The sequence below is a fragment of the Choloepus didactylus genome, chromosome 4 (genome assembly GCF_015220235.1).
Source record: "Choloepus didactylus isolate mChoDid1 chromosome 4, mChoDid1.pri, whole genome shotgun sequence".
In the NCBI taxonomy this organism is placed as follows: domain Eukaryota; kingdom Metazoa; phylum Chordata; class Mammalia; order Pilosa; family Megalonychidae; genus Choloepus; species Choloepus didactylus.
In genome coordinates, this window is record NC_051310.1 from 96,018,508 (window position 1) to 96,038,167 (window position 19,660).

General features: G+C 39.6%; 1 protein-coding gene across 6 annotated transcripts in view; it reads left to right on the top strand.

The window, feature by feature from the left end:
• Positions 1–19,660, top strand: part of ADAMTSL3 (ADAMTS like 3) — a 389,485-nt gene that overhangs the window by 260,807 nt on the left and 109,018 nt on the right. For all 6 annotated transcript variants that reach the window (XR_005216378.1, XM_037833191.1, XM_037833189.1 and 3 more), the window contains 2 exons: positions 1,581–1,870; positions 10,727–10,856. Coding sequence is in view for 5 of the 6 variants with exons in the window: in XM_037833191.1 (XP_037689119.1) it covers positions 1,581–1,870; positions 10,727–10,856 (420 nt within the window). In the remaining variant the exon portion in view is untranslated. The remainder of the gene's footprint in view (positions 1–1,580; positions 1,871–10,726; positions 10,857–19,660) is intronic.

Genomic DNA, 19,660 nt, shown 5'->3' on the forward strand with positions numbered 1-19,660 from the left:
ATTTCCATAGCTAGAGAGGCGAAGTCACCGTGTGGCTTCAACACTTCAAAGGACAAGCTGACTCTTTTGTTAGGTGCTAATGCACCTGGTGACTTTAAGTTGAAGCCAATGCTCATTTATCACTCTGAAAATCGTAAGGTCCTTAAGAATGATGCTAAATCTACACTGCCAGTGCTGCATAAATTGAACAACAAAGCCTAGATGACAGTATATCTGTTTACAACATTGTTTACTGACTATTTTAAGACCCCTGTTGAGACCTACTGCTCAGAAAAAAAAGATTTCTTTCCAAATATTACTGCTCATTGACAATGCGCCTGGTCATTCCTCACGGGAGGAGGTAGAAACATCAACAGTAACAGGAGTTTGGAAGAAGTCAATTCCAACCCTCCCGGGTGACTTTGAGGGGTTCAAGACTTCAGTGGAGGAAGTAACTGCAGCTGTGGTGGAAATAGCAAGAGAACAAGAATAGAAGTGGGGCCTGAAGATGTGTCTGAATTGCTGCAATCTCAAGATGAATCCTGAACAGATGAGGAGTTGCTTGTTACAGATGAAGTGGAATCTACTCCTGGTGAAGGTGCTATGAACATTGTTGAAATGACAACAAAGGATTTAGGATATTATGTAAATTTAGTTGATAAAGCAGCAGCAGGATTTGGGAGGATTGACTCCAATTTTGAAAGAAATTCTACTTGGGTAAAATGTTTTCAGACCACATCACATGCTATGGAGAAATCTTTTGTGAAAGGCAGAGTCAATCGATGTGGCAAACTTTATCATTGTCCTATTTTAAGAAATTGCCACAGCTACCCCAGCCTTCAGCAACCACCACCCTGATCAGTCAGTAGCCATCAACATTGAGGCAAGACTCCACCAGCAAAAAGATTTTGACTAACTAAAGGCTCAGATGATGGCTAGCATTTTTTAGCAATAAAATATTTTTAACTTAAGGTATGTGCATTGTATTTAGACATAATGCTATTGCACACTTAATAGACTACAGTATAACATAATCATAACTTTTGTATGCACTGGGAAACCAAAACATTCATGTGGCTCTCTTTATTGCAATATCACTTTATTACAGTGGTCTGGAACCAAACTTGCAATATCTCTGAAGTAAGTCTGTAATTTCATTCTCAGTATTTAGATGGTTTAATAAAACACTACTTGTTACAAAGGATAAGCTCAGTAAAGATTCACTGAATGGGTATTGGGGAAAATCTCCAGATTCAAAAAAATTGTATTAGAAATTATCTCTACATAATGGTTTATTTATTACCAAATTTTAAAGAAAGACTTTGTGATGACGTTTTCCAAAGATCGCAGCACAGAATTTGAATTATAAAATGGATGCAAAGGTTCGATATATTTCTGGTGAAAAATTCTTGGTGTGGCTAATCAGATTTGAAAATTTAACTGTATATATTTGATTGTCAGCAAAAGCATAGCATTCCAAACGTGTTGAATTCCCTGAGTGAAGCTAGTTATTTTTCCTTCATAGAAAGATTGTCGCTCCTCCTTTTAGGACCTGTTTTTAACGACTGCCTGCGTTCCTGAGGCTGTCTGGTTTTCTGCAGGTTCCTTCCGGGGCCCTGGTCGGCCTGCAGCGCCACCTGCGGAGCCGGCGTTCAGGTGCGCGAGGTGAGGTGCCGCGTCCTCCTCACGTTCACGCAGACGGAGACGGAGCTGCCCGAGGAGGAGTGTGACGGCCCCACGCCGCCCACGGAGCGGCCGTGCCTCCTCGGAGCCTGCGACCAGGGCCCGGCCTCCCGCCAGCTGGAGGTGCCTCTCCCCGGGAAGGAGAGTGAGATGACTTACGACTGGGAGTACGCCGGCTTTACCCCTTGCACGGCGACATGCCTGGGAGGTATAGGATCTTTGCTTAAAGGACATTTACGTCTCCTGTGGGTAGTGGTTTGAGAAATTATTAGATCAGTTAAGCTAAACATGCATATTAGCAAAAGTCTAAAGATGGTGAAGTGATTTGAGTAACTTTTTAAACTCTGCCTTTTTCTTTTTTAGTTTTCAGAATAATTGTTTTAGAAAGGTGAAGAATAATGGGATTGTTTCCTGACTAAAAAAATATGTTCCTTTGGCCTAGGAATCTGCATGATAGATGTGGGGTGGAATTCTGGTCAATATGGAATAAATAAGAAATGCAGAATTGGTAACTTACAGCAATCTTGTGCATAAATCAGTGTTATAGATTGTGGAAGCCTGGAATCAACTCTCAGTCGGAAGTCACTCTCAGAAGATACTGAGGTTCATCTCTGCACATTGGGGCAGGAACCAGTGTAGAACAAACTAATGGTGGTGATTTATGTATGTGTGTATATGGGGGGACATGCTTAGCTGGGGGACCTTGTTAGGATTAAGAGGTGGTTGCATAGCCAGGGAACTCTGTTAGGGTGAGAAACAGGCACTGGGATCATTTGAGCATTCCAGGATCCAACAAGGGAGTTGGTGAGCAGGGAGCCAGGGAGGTTAGAGGGTCCTCTTCAAGGCTCTGTTGGAAGAAAAAGAAATAGCCAGTGGGACAGCAAATCTACCAACTCAGTCTCATCATGAATCCAGGGTCCCTGATGCCCTGTCTCCTCACTACCAACTCTGCCTTCCAGCTTGGTGGTTGTACCTGTTGTGACTCTAGTCCCAGCCAATGGTGGAAAATTCGAGCTGCTGCCTCGGAAGGCAGTTGACTCAAAAGCATGTTCCACTCAGGTTCCTGATACCATTCTTGGAACTCTCTGGCAAGTCCTGGAGCTCATGGCCCCATCATTGTGCCTGAGCCCCTTACCCTTTGTCTCCTAAGCTTTTGAGCCTGAATTCTCAGTCCCTGCCATGCAATGTCTGTGTCTGATGGTATCTGTCTTTCTCTACGCTTTTCTAATTAAACCTTTTAAACCTGCCTGTCCCTGACAGCTATTCTCTAACTTGGTCGCCCTGCAAAAAACCCAGATTTTTTTTTTAAGTTGCTGTCCTCAAAAGCTAGAGTACCTGAGCAGTTTATATATAATAGTAACTTTATTTCCCAAAGCCACAAACCAGTACAGCAGAAGCTGGGGTGACTGGGGGAAACTGGAAGTACAGGACTGGGCACATGAGAGTGTGTGTTTTACTCCCAGGCTGCAGGTAAGCCACTGCCTTTTAAATGGAGCTACATGTGTGGAATTTAGAAAAAGAACCCTTGTCTACCTCCAGATTCTCTCTCTCCCTCTTCAACTTGCTTCTCCCCAGTTCCTAGAAGCCCATCCCAACTAGCTGGAAATGTAGCCTCTCTGGTTCACTTGTACTCTGAATGTCTGCTGTATCTCTCTCCTCCATGGCTCATCCCCCCACTGCTTCATGTCTATTGGTGCCCAAAACTTTACTCGTGCTCCTTCTGAGATCAGGATTCTGATGCTTCTATTTATCATGCCAGGTCTTGGAGGACCTTAACACTGGCATGCTCTTGGCCATCTGGGGAACTGCTGCTTTGTCTTGGTAAGTCTGGAGAAACCCTTTAGAGATCGAGGCATTGTCCTATATTCAGTCACAATTATAGATGCCTGGACCTTTCTGTTATGGCACTACAAAATGCCTGCTATCTCCACCACTTCTTCTGAGCTACCATGTTGCTGCAGTTCCACCAGAAACTTGGAGCTTGGTCTTCATTATGAGAACAGGAACCAGCCCTTCTATTGACTGCACAACCCCAAATCTGTTTTGTTTAATCTCAAGGTTTTTGAGTCTTGTCACTTGATAAAATCACTCTACCTTACTTCATCTAGTTCTTTGTTATCACTGACTTCAATTCTTTCCTAACTGGGAAGGCCCTCTCTGGAGGAAAGCATGGCATTTGCTGGGTCCTTGGAACTCAACAGACTAGTGGAATTGTCCAAAGAAAGATGACCAGGTGAATTCTGAGTCATTTGGAGAGTCTGCTGTCAGACCTCACCTCTGGAGCCTGATGCCAAAATGCTAGAATCTGTTGTGTTCCCAGCACCCACCGTGATGGTCCTAGGCTCCATCTCCAGGATGGCTAACCTCACTGAAATGACTTCTCTATTTTTATTTTTGTAATATTTTTATTGGGACATAATCCACATATCATGCAATTCACCTATTTAAGTGTATAATTCAGTGGGTTTTAGTACATTCAGAAATATGTACAACCATCACAGTCAACTTTAGAATATTTTCACTACCATTAGATTATTTTGGCCTAACTGGCTCAACTACACTTTTTGTAGACAGCAATACTTGCCTCTATGTGATCTGTTTTGATGTGGTTCTGGAGGTTTAGCCTCCATTAGTCCACTTATGTTAAGTTTTGAAGGTGGGTTGTTAATTCTCACCCAGAGTCCAAGTCTGCAGTGGTTGACAACCACAGGAAAATAGACTCTCCATAGGCATATAATTATTTCTTCAACATTCCTGTTTCTTGTGAAAGAAATGTAATATATGCAAATTACAGATTTCTGAAAAGAGGAACTTTGAGTCACATCCTGATATTCTGTGATCTTCACATCATACAGGAAATAAAAATAAATCCATTTGTTATAATATGGATGCTTGAGAACCTTGTATAAGTCTGCTTTCATATTAGAGTAGCAATAGAGATTCTTTTTTAATTCCTAAAGGCATGAAGAATCCATACATATTCAATGTCCAGCTTTCAAGTATATATGTATGTATATATGCAGCATTGTGTTTGTGTGTGTGTACATTATACATACTGGAAGATGTATCTACCTTTTAAATGCCCTCTGATAAGATTTTGTAATTTAGTACATCATAGGTATTCCTTACCCAAATTCTTATTTTGTATCTCACATTGTTTGATGTTTTAATTACCTTTTTTTTTTTTTTTTTTTTTACATTTTCTAACAGTGTAGACTAGTAGCTTTATGCATGGACTTTGAGACCTGATCCCATTTGAACCCCAGCCCAGCCACTTTCTTTGGGATAGAGCTTCCATTTATTTTTTGTAAGCTGGGAAGAGCCATGCCTACCTTGTTAGGATTAATGAAAGGATTAATTGGGATTATTAAACAAGCTGGCATTGGTGAAATGTTTATTCACAGTGCCTGGCACATAAGTATGTAGTGTTAGTGGGGGTGATTATTTTCTAATATAAGAATAATAGGGTATTCCTCTATACTGGAATGCTATTGATTTGTCTCTTTAGAAATCTGACTAAATGTTTGAACCCCTTATATTCTGATAGCTTGCCATTTCATTTCTTATGAGTTCTCTAAATAAATAATCATTGGCAATTAATGATGATTTTATCTTTCCCTTTCCAATAGTTATTTATCTTAAGTTACATATGTTATTGGCGTAGTCAATAATTTTCAAGAACAATGATAAATAATGTGGATAATGCCAATCTTGTTTGATCCTGGCAGTAGCAGGAATCGCTGTTCCTTCATTCAACAACAACATTTTACAAGATTAATGCATGTTTCTTTGTGCCAGGCATTGGGCTAAATGATAGTGACACAATAGTTTCTACCTTTATGGAATGCAAATCTAGTGGGGTAGGGTAAATGCATTAATCAAATAAACATACAATATATGTAAAATTATAACTAGATACAGCTGCTACAAAGAAGTATATGGTGCTATGAAAAAATAGAGGGGAGGAGTTGATATAATTAGGGAAGAAAGGAAAAGTTTCTCTCAGAGCAACACTTTAACTTAATTATGAAAGATGAGGAATTAGTTAAGCAAGGAGGGTTTAGGGAGGGGGGTTGGAGAGAGAATTTCTAGCAGGAAAAAAGGGCATGTGCAAACGCCCTAGGTGGCAGAAAAAGCAGGGTGCATTTCAGGAACTGCAGAAGGCTGGAGTAATGAGGAATGAGATGAGGTTTAGTGTGAGATGATACTAGAGAGGGAGGCAGGAGACATCCTTACAGACCATGGTTGGTTTGGGTCTTTATCCCAAGAACAGAGGGAAGCCATTCAAGTAATTAAAGCAGGAGTAAATGATCAAATGTTATTTATTTTCTAAAAGTTATTCTGGTTGTATGTAGAGAATGGATCAGAAGGAATAAGAATAGATGCAGTGAATTGTAGAACTGGATTGAAGTAGTGATGTGGTGGAAATGAGGAAAGACAGCTTGACTTTGGAATATGTTTTAGGGGATAACAAGAATCTGTTGATGAGCAGGCTAAGAGGTGTGAAGAGGCAAGTCTGAGACCTAGGTTTCTGCTTCTGAGATGGTGAGTCCTGAAAGGAGGTCGTTAGTCAGAGGGAAATCATGAGTCAGTTTTGGACATGATGAGTTGAACATGTAAATAGGCAGTTGGATGTGAGTCTAAAGCACATGGAGAGATTGGACTAGAAATATATAAACAGATCATTGATCCCATAAGGGATCAAATCCTCTTGAGCATTGGAGTGGATTAAAACAGCCCTGAGGACATTCAACATTTAATGGCTGATGGGCAGCGTGAGATGAGTTGCAATGGTTATGAAAGGAAGTGGTCGGAAGATAGAAGAAAACCAGGAGGAAACCAAGGTCAGCCATGAAGGTCAACCATGTTGTGTGCTGCTCAGACGTGAAGTAAGTAATATGAGGTCTGAAAATTGGCACCTAAGTTTAGCAATTGTGAGGCCATTGGTGACCTAAGAAAGGGTCATATCCGTAGAGTGGTGGGATTAGAAGCCAGACTTGAAAAGGCTGAGGAAAGAGTGATTGGTGACAAATGATGATAAATAGTCTTTGTGGCAAAATTGGGCTTCAATAAAGTAGACAAGGAGAGGGTAATGGCTAGAAAGTATTGTGGGTTGAGGGAGAGCATGTGTGTGATGTTGTTCAATACCAGAGAGATTGAAGTACATTGAAAAGGCAATGAGAAAACTCCAGAATGAAGGTGAAAGGTAACGTTATTAGATTTCCTGAGAAGATGGAAGGGGATGAGATCCAAAGCACAGTTATGGAAATCAGTCTTAAATAGTTGGAAGGTGGGCTTCTAATTTCAATAGGCAGGGAAAGGTTAAGATGAATATGATGGTAGGCAGATATATATGCTTGATAGCAGGAAGTTCCTATCTGGTTGTTTCTGTTTGTTCTTGTGAATATTTGCTGAGAGTGATTTGGTAAACGAGTAGAAAGATGTTTGGGGTTATGATGTAGTATTCTTTAATTATGCTCCTGAATACAATTGCTAGTATTTAATTTAGGATTTTGCACATTTATTCATGAGTGACATTGATGCTTGTAGGTATACTCCATTTCGTGTGGAATGACTACAGCAAATTGGAAAATGGGACTGTAAACTAAATCGGCCCAATATGGGCTCATTTCAGCATACTCCCTATGGAGATATGTTCCTGACATGGTACGTTAGCAGTCATTGTTTTGTTCTCTACAAATCCCTTGAAATCATGACAGACCTCTAGCTAGTTTCTTCCAGCTACTCTTGATGTAATTGGTCACTTCCTCTCAGGCTCTAGTGATGTTTATGATGCCCTTCCTAAGGCCAAATGGCTTTCTATAATCCCTAATCTTTACCAGCTGTCTACTCTACTAGTTCCTGAAAAGAACACACTTATTTGGAGAGCTGTTCAACCTGCATTTTAACACCAAGGATGATACTGTACTTTGGCGCGTTTCTGGGGCCGTAGCATAGCGTGCTTCTCCTTTCTGTTGTTAGCTGGGATTTATAATAGGACCCACTCTATCATACTGGCTGAGCAGCAGGCAGAAAAATATATATTAACTATTTTTTCAATATGGTCCTAGGCGTGTATCTGTATGTCTTTATATAATAATATATAAATATTTTTGAAACAGAGAATCATAATATACAATAGAGTACTATAACATGTATGTGGTATATAGATATATAGATTTACGTATCAGAGTTATAGTTTTCTAAGATTAATTAGAGATTTCCTTACCTTTAGTAATCTTAAATAGTTTATATCTTAGAAATTGTTTCTTAAAAGTTTGAAAGAACTGGTTCCTACAACTGTCTAAATCCAGTTTTGTTTGTTTGTTTGTTTTTTCCCCCACTTGGGAGCAGGATTGAAGGGGAGCTGCATGGCTAGATCTTGAATATCATTTTCAAGTTTTCCCTCTTATTTGTTGTTATATTCATTTCAAGTCTTAAATTTTAATTAAAATTCATAATTTTTATTTGTTTGGGAAGAAAATCATACATTTCAGTAAGGTATTAGCATTTATTACCTAGAGTTGTTCATCAAGTCTCAAGTTGCTTTAAGCTCTCTCTTGTCTTTTCTCTTGACGCAAATAATGTGTAATGTATTTATTCTTTGACCGACGCAGTTTTAGGAAAGTGTCTTTTAATAAGAAGTTATATGGTTGGATATTGAAGGTTTAATAGTTTATTATTTATTTATGGTTGGACTATATCATAGACTATATTATGGAATACAATTTGTAGAGCTGTTACCTGCACAATTTATGTCTCTTTGCAGTTTTCTTTTTGTTAATGCTATTTGGATACTTTTTTAAAAGGATATTATATCTATCTCTAGAGCAAAGGCTACTTGCTTATTATTAACATACTTTTTTGTTCAAATCATTTTATCCATATTTATTTTGCAGTTTGGTCTATTAAATACCAGGTGACACCTTAGAGTCTCTAACTATAGAATTTGTTCATTTTACCTGGTATTTCTTAAAAATTTGTATGTGCGTGTGATGCCATTTATCATGTTGAATTAGTCAAGATTCTTGTTTGCCAGTGACAGCAACTCAAACTAACCTAAACTGAAAAAAGGGAGTGTGTTATTGACTCTGTTGGCTTGGCTTTCCCTCTTGGAGTCTGTGTTTTTACCCTTCATTATTAATTTATTCATTGATGAAGACTTTGGATTTTTTTTTTTTTTTTTTTTTTGGCAAAAAAATTGACCCTCTTCATGATTGCACTGCAAAAGTCAAATGTGAAGTGAAAGATGTTGCCTCATGCTACCAAAGGAATTCTGTTAGAAAAATACACTGAAAATTCAACACTTTATTTCTATTTTATATGTTTTAAATGCATACCTGCATTATTATCTAATTTTTGTTAAACATAAGATAAACTTATTTTTATAATTTTTACTTTTATTTTGACAATAAAGGTTTGCTCAAAGCTCTTGAAAGGAGAAGCATGAAAGTCATATTTTTAGATCAGCCTGTGGGATGGGAGATATTGTTGAGCCCATCTTTGGAAAATATGGTCTACCTTGATAATTATTCTAAATCATCTATTAAACTTTAGCTTCTTTTTAGAAGACCTGATGTAAGACAGAAAACTGTGTCACAGTCACGTTTTTGAAAATTCCATCTAAAATGGTTAAAATGAAATAACTCGGGTGCTTTGAGGGGCACACACTCCATCTCCAGAAAATATTCTAAAATAGTCTCTGATTATATTTTCTAAATAATTTTGATGACAAATTAAAATACAGGCAAAAGATAACTAGTCTTTTCTCAGATATAAATAAATGAAACCAACAAGGAAATGAACATCTTTGCCTGTCTAAGGCCACAAAGGAAACTTTGACATTTCAAATGAGAGCCAGAGTTAAGTTGTAGCCATATGTCCTTATTCCTCAGGTTAGCCAGAGTTTATAAAAATTTTCATGGAGGATGAATGTAGATTTACAACTGCATTCTGCCATGGTGAGGAACAAAATTACAACTGAAGGCAGCAGGAGAAAATTCAGTGGAAAGAACTAAACATGACAAATATGTATTTTATGTATTTTGGGCCAATACTGTGCTCTGTAAAATACTGTAAAATGGTTGAGTTGAAACATGGCATTTTGAAAAAGAGCCACAACAGTATAGCATAATGGAATGTACATTCTTGCATGCAACTGAATATATTTGCATTCTCCAAATAACACAGTCAGTTGCTATTAACAGTTTTTATATGATTTTTTTCCATTGAAGGCTTGATTTATATTTTGTTCAGTTCTGATTTCCCAATAATTCTTTTTGTCTTGATAGACATGGTTAAGAGCATGGGCTTTGGGGACCTCAAAGGAAACTGACTGGGAAAACTTGTGTTTGAACAAGGAGTAATCACTGTTTTTGGAAATTGGTTAGTTAGACCACCGAATTAGGAAGCAGGATATCTGATTCCTAGTTTTTATTCTGCCACATTCTTGTGGTCTTAATTTCTCTTTAGACCTCAGTTTCCTTATTACTAAGTTAATAAAATGGAGATAATGAAGCTATGCTTTTGACCTCACAAGATGAATGTGGGCTCAGTAGCGTATTTGAAGGAACTTTGTATACTCCAAAGCACTTTCCCAATGGGAGGTGTCATGTTGTTTTTTCTAGCAATAGAAATATTATTAATTATAATAATAGTGAACAGGAATTCAGAACCATAATGTAAATATTAATGAAGGTTATATATCAGATTCAGAGCACATGCAGGGATATAAAGTGTTATTCTTTAGCAGCTGACCTGAAAATTCCTCCTAGGGGAATGACTGTATATTTTGGGAAGGAGCAGTAGTGGAGCTCTTTTCAGGTGAGTAGATTTGAGGGGAGGAAAAGAGGTGCTGAGTTTAAAAGGTGAGTGAGGGGATATCAAAGACTGGGAGACTTTGGAAAATGCAAAGTTGTTTGCCCCCAGGAATTCCCTGATTGCAGCCATGTGATATAGTTGAAAGGGTGTGGCCAATAAATGAGAAGACTCAAGATCCTATTTGCTTTCCTCCCACACTAAGTTATTCTACCTCATTTACATTTTTCTTATTTCCAATCTCCAGGCCGTCAAGAAGCCATAGCAGTCTGCTTACACATCCAGACCCAGCAGACGGTCAATGACACCCTGTGTGACATGGTCCACCGCCCTCCAGCAATGAGCCAGGCTTGTAACACGGAACCTTGTCCACCCAGGTATGTGTTGTCTTGTGCTCCTGGGACATATTGTATCTGGGTGGTAACATGCTCCCCTGCATATAAATGCACATGTGCATAGAGACCTGTGGGTTCACCCAAGGTAAAGCAGCTAAACTGCTTCAGAGCTCTCTTTCCTGCTCAGATTATGCTCCAGTTACATTGTTACTCAAATGCTGCCATGTTCACCAGGAGTCCTCTTTATCTTGCCCTTGATTTACATCAAACACAAATGAACATAAACTGGCCTGCTATGGGCAAAACCATGAGGTCAGCCAGGTTTATTGTTATCTTTCTCTTCCCTGTCTCCTCAAGGCCACTTCTTCCCCTAATGCCCCACCAAAGAGCACGGATCTGAGTTAGAGTTTAGCACTAGTACGCAGTACGTGCTCGATCAATGGTTGTTGAATGGCTGCATGATCTCCTGTTTTGTCAGTTACCTAATACATAAATGTGTTGTTACCCTTTCCATTGACTGCCTTGGATCTCAGATTGTGGGTGCAATGTTTCAGCCCCCAAAGGATGTGTGCAAGTGTGTCGTTTTTGGTTTCCTTGGTCTGAAAGTCTGACCTTGAAAGTTAATCTGCTTATTTGCTTAAGTCCATATCAGGTCCCAGGGAATTTTGTTAGAAGGGAGGGTAGGTTTCCCCATGTACCTGATGTTTGTGGGTTCCTGGTTTCTTACACAGGTCCTTTTAGAATCTAAATCTTTTCCTTCCTCTCTCCGTTTCCTTTATTATCTTGACCACTCTTCTGTGATAAGAATCATCTGCCAAAACTTGAGCCTATTCCCAGTCACCTCCCATCTCTCTTGCCAGACTCTCTTTCCTCCCTCTTTGTAATTGTATTACCTGTCTAATGAGATATCTTTATTTGCTAAGGGCAAGTTTTCCTATGCCTAGGACTCTAAGCAAGTGAGGAAGGTTTTTGAATGCCCTCCTGTCATACTGAAGTGAAGATAACTACATTTTATGTCACTCAGGAGATAAGTTGGGCTTCTGGAATTCTCTTAACAGTTCCATGAAATAGGTTGGCTGTAATGTAAAATTCTCTGCCTTGATGTCATAAAGGTGGTGAGGACAGGAATCAAATAAGTTAGGCCACCCTAGAAATTGGGTTCTCCACATCCTGGGGAAGCTGTCCAGCTTGGCACCCGTTCTTTGTGAGTCATGTTCCCCAACCTCCACAGTCTCAGCAGGAAGGCAGTGCCAGTGTGTGCCTCATCCTTGGTAAAACTACATCAAAACACAATGGGCATTTTGTATCCATAATCATATTTCTGGCTTCAGTTGTTGCCTAAGGAAATACCTGGAACTTCTTGACTTGTTTTAGAGCAATCTTGCTGTGCTGGCTGAGACAATGAAGTAAAAGCCTTCAGACTTGCTTTGGTGGGCAAGATCCAGAACGGACATACAGAAACCTGCTTCCCTAGCACACCCCCACCTCATTCCCAGGTTTACTGCATTCCTGAGAAATCCATGCCAGGATACTGACTGCAGAAGAGATGATATGGGAGGGACTTTAGGAAGCTTGGATCTGACTAGAGGTCAGGACACCTACTTTGTTAAGTATGTCCAGAGTTTTCCAAGAATGTCAAGTACATGAGAGTAGTGTCCCAGTGTGCAGCCACTTGGAACCGCCCTTTTATCTTTGGGGAAATAGCAGTTGTGCTAAGTGTATAAAACTGAGTAACTCAAAGTTTCTAGGTTTCTCTGTTTTTTCTCATTCTAATATTGGAACCACTGAATCAGGTATTTTTGAAAGTACCAGGCTTTCTCTTTCCTCTACCCTGAGGCAATGAAGATGAAGACAAGTAACCCACCTGTTTGACTGGGGGTAAGGAACAAGGGAGGGGGAAAGCTTTGTTTAACTCAAACTATTTTCCCATGAAATTGGAATTATGCATTACATTGTTTTATGAACTGTTTTTCTTAAACTTAGTCTTAGGGCCGGGTGTGAGGCAGAGGTTAAATAAACAGATTGTTAGATATACTAAATAATTTTAAAAATTCGTAATACATGCTATAATGAAAAATAAAACAGGGTTTCAAGAGCAAGAATAATACGAGGACCTAATACAGATTGGGAGCAAGAGGGTCAGGGGAGGGAGGTGCAGGGTCAGAGAAGGCCTCTCTGAGGGAAAGATAGATAGATAGATAGGTAGATAGATGGGTAGATGATATAGAGAGAGATAGATGATAGATAGATAGATAGATAGATAGATAGATAGATAGATAGATAGATAGAAGACACACAGGAATTGGCCTGGAGAAGTGTGGACAAAAGTGTGTTCCAGGCAGAAGGAACAGCATTTGCAAAGGCCCTGAGGAAAGAAGAGAGTAATGTGCTCCAGGAGCTGGGCTGAAAGGAAATCAGGATTTCATGAGATGGGAGCAGATACGGGTGAGAGCAGGTTTCCCAGGCCTTGTAGGTCATGGTAAGCATTGGGCTTGATCCGGAGAGTCAGTGGAATGCTATGGAATGGTCTGAGCAAGGAAGTGATGAATTAGATTTACAATTTAAAAGACTACCCAAACCCCCTAACTGGGAGGACAAGGTAGATACAATAAGATCAGTTATAAATGCCACCTTGTAAACTTGGTACCCAGCCGACCACAATCCCATTTAAGTGCCTCCCTTTTAAAGCCTTTCTCCATGTGAACCTGTAAATAATTTTTTCTTAGTTATTCATTTCCTTTTTGCTATTTATGTGGTGTCAAAAATATTGTTTATCAAAATAATTGAATCATTTTCTATGTTTGTAACCATGAATATCATCCCATCTCTATTCTATTTCCCAGAAATTTTTCAGGGCATCCTTAAGAAACACTGGTTTACACACTTTGCTCCCCTGTGCTCTAGGGTTTTACAAAGGTGTTTTAGGATTCCACAAGTAATGTAGTTTTTCTATGTACTATTTTTTAAACAGGAGAATGGATTCCTTCATTACTTAAATCTAATTTAAATAAGGTTTTTAAAATCTGAACACCAATGCCCTAAGTAGTCTCTTCTTGGTGCAAAGTAGCTGATACCATTCTTACTAATAACCTCAAATTCTTTCAGAAATGTGGTAATGAATGAATAATGAGCAAATACTCTTGTTTTCCATATGTGAGGACTGAATTTTAGGTAGTTGGTGATTTGCCCATTGAATGCCTAGTAAATAAATGGCATATCACAAAGTAAAGCCAAGTATGGAGCATTTCTCATTGGAAGTCCAACCTCTGCCTTTATAGATGGGAAAATGAAGGCTGCAGGCGCTCCCGTAGCATGCAAGTGTCAGATCTGGATTCCTGATTCCCGGCCCCTTCACTAGCCATCCCCTCTCTCTTCACCAGCCTCTCTCTGGAAAAGTGGCTGTAAAAGACATGGTTTGGAATTCACATACACTTTAAATGGTGGCTATGATTTGGCTAAGCATGAAATTCCTGTAGCCATAAACAAAGAAGAGGAAAAAGAAAAAAAAGTACTACCAAAATTGGGGGACATGTGTTATTTCTAGATTTAAATCTTATTCCAGAGTAACATGAAGCTAGTCTTCACCAAGTTCTGTCTTCTATCTCTGGCCCAAACTACAGACATATGAGGATATGGGCAAAAGTAGATGAGGTTCAGTGAAGTGAGGATAGTAACTCTAACCTGGCCATGGCTGTGGGGAGGCTGAGACAAGATAGTGGGTGTGAACATACCTTATTTACTACAGAATGCTAAATGAATACCAGTAGTCTTACTGCTATTACTAGTGGTGCTGCTACTGTTACTACAAATAACATTCAGGAGAGCCAGCAACCAGCTGCAACAACTCCTAGGATGGGGGTTTCAGTCCAAGATCTGGGAAAATCCATAATGGGGCTCAGGAAGTCCATGAAGTTATAGGTAAATTGTGCTGGGACTGGGGGTATGCACACACATGTGCATGTATGATGTGTGCTCATGTGTGTAGATATATGTGCACATGTGTATATATATGTCACTGAGGACAGGGGCCTTGGCTTTCATCAAACTTTCAGTGGAGTCTGTGACCCCAAAAAGGTTCAGAACCACCAGCCCAATGCAGTTCCTAGTAGATATAAGTAAAGCCACATCCTCAGGGTACTTGGAACCCAGAGGAAAACTCCACTCCATGAGAATAAAGTCAGGGCAGGCTTGGAGCCCGTGGGAAACAGTCAGAGCCCCTGGGTCATGCCTGCCAGTTGGTGAATGAAGGGAGCGTTCCTTCCCAGAAACCTGTTCCTGCCTCCAATGCCCCACCCTATAAACTGGCCCCAGTGGCTGGGAGAGGCATTCCCTCAACAAATGCACTCCAAAGAGAAGCTGGCTCTAAAGGCCGCACTGGCCTTGCCCTCTGACATGTGAAACATCCACAACCACAAAAATCCAGTCCGACCCCACCACAGCAACAGGCCTGGTTCTCCCCAACACGTCCAGCTCTCCCCGGGGCTGCAGGTTGGGAGGAAAGCAAGGGGGACCTGGCAGGGGACTGTCAGCAAGCTACCATATCAGGGTCTCGAGGAAGTCATAGGGGCCATTCAGGGGTGAGCACAGGTGGGGGTGATACCTACCTCTGACCCCAACCCCTGCAGCTCCTGAGGGAGTCTCTCCACTCTAGCCAGGCTTCATGCCTGACCCCAAGCCTAGAATATCTTCCAACCACCCGTTTCATTGTTCTCTGATTCTTCTAGGTGTGGTTGTTTTGGTTTCCACAATTTAGACTCCTTGAAGACAGGGTCTGAATCTCTTTTTATATAAAAGAAGAAATTCAAGAAACGCTTCTTAACTTTAAAAAAAAAAAAAGTAGATGAGGTAACAACAGATGAAAACAAAAGATAGTATGAGAGGCACTACAAATGGGAATGAGTTGAATGCCACGGGGTTAAGACAGGCCCTAGAACATTGATGAAACTCAGTTTCACTTTTTTGTTAAAATACCCTTGTTATGATCTTGCTCTGAAAGTGAAGACTGACGTAATATGTCATCGTGTAATTTTTTCAGAAAACAGTATGCCAAAATACAGAACAATTCATAGTTCATTCTCTGTTCATTCTTAGACTTAATGCACGCAGTTGCAATTGCAACCTAAATTATGTTAGTATAAGATAAATAATTTGATTCCCTAATTTTTTATTTTATTTTCAAAAATTAGTCCAAATTGAACATTTTTGCCACCATTTCTCATGAATTTTGGTTTCTTTTTAAAGCAGGTTCACATAAAGTGCCTTTTCTGGTTTCAGTTTTCCTCCAATAACATGAGCCTGATATTCTTGACTATTTTTCAGTAGTTCGTAAATCTGTCCTATCCATTCCTACCTGCCACTGTCATAATTCAGGCATGCTTTCCCTGAACCATTTCAGCAGTTTCTAAAGGATCTCCTGCCTCTAGTGTCCCCTCTGATCCATGTACACATTGAATAACTACGAAAGATCTTTCCAATTTGCGTAGTCACCACATGAACCTTTCACAGAAACCCCTTCAGTGACTTTTCTTTCACCTGTGGATTAAAATCCATGTTCCTTACTTTGGCATATAAAGCCCTTTGTGACCCTGGATCTAACTCTTCAAGCACATCTCCTGTCACCACCTCCCTCAACACACACACGCACTCAACTCACGTGCACCCTGAGGAACTTGCTTAGTGACCACACTGAATTATTCACCATGGCTCATGTTTTTTCATGCCTGCTGGGCCATTACACGTGCCATGCCCTCTGCCTGGAGACCTTCTCTACCATGAAAAAAATTAATTCTCTCTCAAAAGCAGTCATTGACTCACTTCTTACTGGTATAAGGAATGTGAAATAGATCCTAACCTGAGACCCTTGGAAGAGAGGATCTTGATAATCAAAAAAGAACTGGGAATGGGTCAGGGGACAAGGGGTAGAGCCCCAATTTTGCCTCTTTCAAGGAATTCCAGACAAGCCCCTTAGCAATCTGAGTCTAGTTTCTTAATCTGAATAATGAGGAAAACGTTGGACTTTATGATCTCCAAGGTCTCAGAGCTCCAAGCTTTCATTTTTGAGAACTGCTTTCAAGTTGCATTTTTCACTCACATCTTCAGAACTATGCCCAGCCCTTTTGCAATTATCCTCATGTCCACTCATGAGTAATTCAAAATGCTCAGTGTTTTTATTAGTTCCAAGAATGAGAGCCTTTGTTGACCTGCCCAGGAGGTCAAGGCAGGGTTGAGTTTAATCTGCAATGCTCTCCTTCTTCTGCTCAGTAAATCAGAGCAAGATTTAACAAGTCTGGAAAAGGATTCGTAAGGCTGCTAAAGAATGAGTGCTGGTTTATTCACACAGTATTTGCGTGCAGTATCTCCTTCTCCCCCTTACTGTGCCTCACCAAGAGTCCTTGCATATTATCATCCTCAGCAATATCTTCCAGGCTAGGAATAATAGCGCAGACAATATGTCTTGGCCACTTTGTGAAATGTTGTATGTCTGTTTTTACATGATGAGAAACACTATTTCTCATTTCAAAGTTGCAAATTTAGTAAACTTTTCAAAGTTTCAGAGTTATATTGGAAAAAACTAAGCAGAGACAAAGGTTTGATGCCAAAATAAAGGTAAGTTTACAAAAATGTTTTAGGTTCTAGAAACCAGTGGTGTAGGAATAACAGGAATAGGGTGTTGCATAATATTTTCCATGCAAATATTTACTGACTCCAAGGGCAATAGCAGTAAAACATCACCCCAGGGTAAAGCGTACCACTGAGATTGGGTTGAACAGTCAGTGAATCTTTATTTACCCAAAGGCAAATGCATTTGATGTATTAGCCGGGACTCTCCAAAGTGGGGTGTTGTATGTTTATTTGCTCTTTTGGGGTCACTGTCTCTGGTCTCTCCTGTAACTCTGGAGTGTCTTCTATTTGTGGAGTTTGCTTTTTCCAGGAGAGAGCCAGAAGCTTGTAGAAATACACAGGGTTACATAATGGTCCCACTAGTCTGAGCCTTTTTCTCTGACAGGATTCACCATTGCTAGGGAGAGAAGTGGAAAAGAGACCAGGGTGATGTGATTATACCAACTTGTTACCCATTTATTGAAGTACACAAGAATCTTTATTTTGTCCATTGTTGCTAATTAAGAAATTGTTACCCATTTCTTGAATAAAAATAGTTCCATCTCTAGTACCTTGTTCCTCTGATTGATTTTTCTAGCTATCTACTTACTCAAAACATGATCATCCTGAAGTCATTCCAAATAACTTACATATTTAAGCTGAATTGTTGTAGTAGTGAAACAAAAGCCATCTAAATAGGTATGCAATCTGATTGTCACCGAAATATGACCTCTATATCTACTCTTGGTGATTTCCCTCACATCTGAAGCCACAAGAAATTTAGATTTAATCAATATTAATTAACAGATATCCAATGAAGATGATATTACAACTTCACATTCTGCTCCAAATAAAGATCAAAGATAAATGCAGTCTAAAAAGGGGACATTATAATGACATGACCAGGGCAAAAAACACCTAGAGGATGAAGGGAGCAGAACTGTGAAGTGGTGATGAAGCTGGACCTGTGGTTCTCTTGGGCTTAGGGGCCCAAAGCAGTCAGTGCAAGTGCAAGTTCAGTTCCTGTGGGCAGAAGGGGATGAAAAATCTTCCTTTTGATTCATGGGAATGGACCCTGGTTCACTGCTTCTTTGTGACAGGAAACAGAAATAAAGCCACTGCTGATCACAGCCTGAAACCCTTGTTTATATGCAGCTGCTTGCCTAAGGAAGTGGAGGACAGACCCAAATAGAGTCCTGTGAGCAGACAGAGTGCCAAACTACTTGTTGGCTCAGTGGCTGGATCCCCAGTGTTCTTACAGTGCTTCTGTAGCATGTGTCCACCTGAAACCCGGTTCTAGACTGGGAACCTGCGGGCTGGATGGAGGCAAAGACAAAACTGTAGACCGAAAGGGTAAAGATAGAATAGGTTAAAAGGAGGTAGAGAAAGAGAAATCCCCCTTCAAACTGAACATGCCAACTGAAATTCCAAAGCACACAAAGAAATCTAAAACTAATGAAGATAGTTAACAGTTTCAACAATTGAGAGGTGAATTCTCTCCAGGTGACATTAAAATACAAGGGCAATCTAAAAATTACTTTAATATAAGTGATATTAGGATCTTTGGAGAGATAAATTAATAAATAATATCCATATGAAGAACTAGAAATTATGTAACAGAAACTGACCAAAATGTGGTAAGAATAGGTGAGTATTATAAACAGCCAATTAGAAAATCTGGAAATGAAAAAAGTCAGTGAAATAAAAGAATAAACTGTAGACAGTTGAAGAGAGAATTTTTGACTTAAAGATAGTGCTGAGCTTGATTCCTGATGACGAGTGTATAACTATATAGCTTATATGGTGTGACCATGTGGTTGTAGACAACCATGTGGCTCACACTCCCTTTATCCAGTGTATGGACAGATGATTAGAAAAATGGGGACAAAAAATTAAATGAATAATGGGGGGGGAGGGATGAGGGATAGGTTGTTTTGGATGTTCTTTTTTACTTTTATGTTATTATTTTTTTATTTTTATTCCCTTTTTTGGAGTAATGAAAATACTCAAAAATTGACTATGGTGATGAATGCACAACAGTATGATGAGACTGTGAACAGGTGATTGTATGTACACTTTGAATGATTGCATGGTATGTGACTATATCTCAGTAAAATTGCAAGGTGAAAAGAGCATGTACAGGAGTTTGTCTTAATGACTCACTCCATAAGCTATTTAGAGAAATAGTTAATATCCCTACCTAATAAGGATGTTTGTGAAAAATAAAAGGATTGGAAGATTAATAG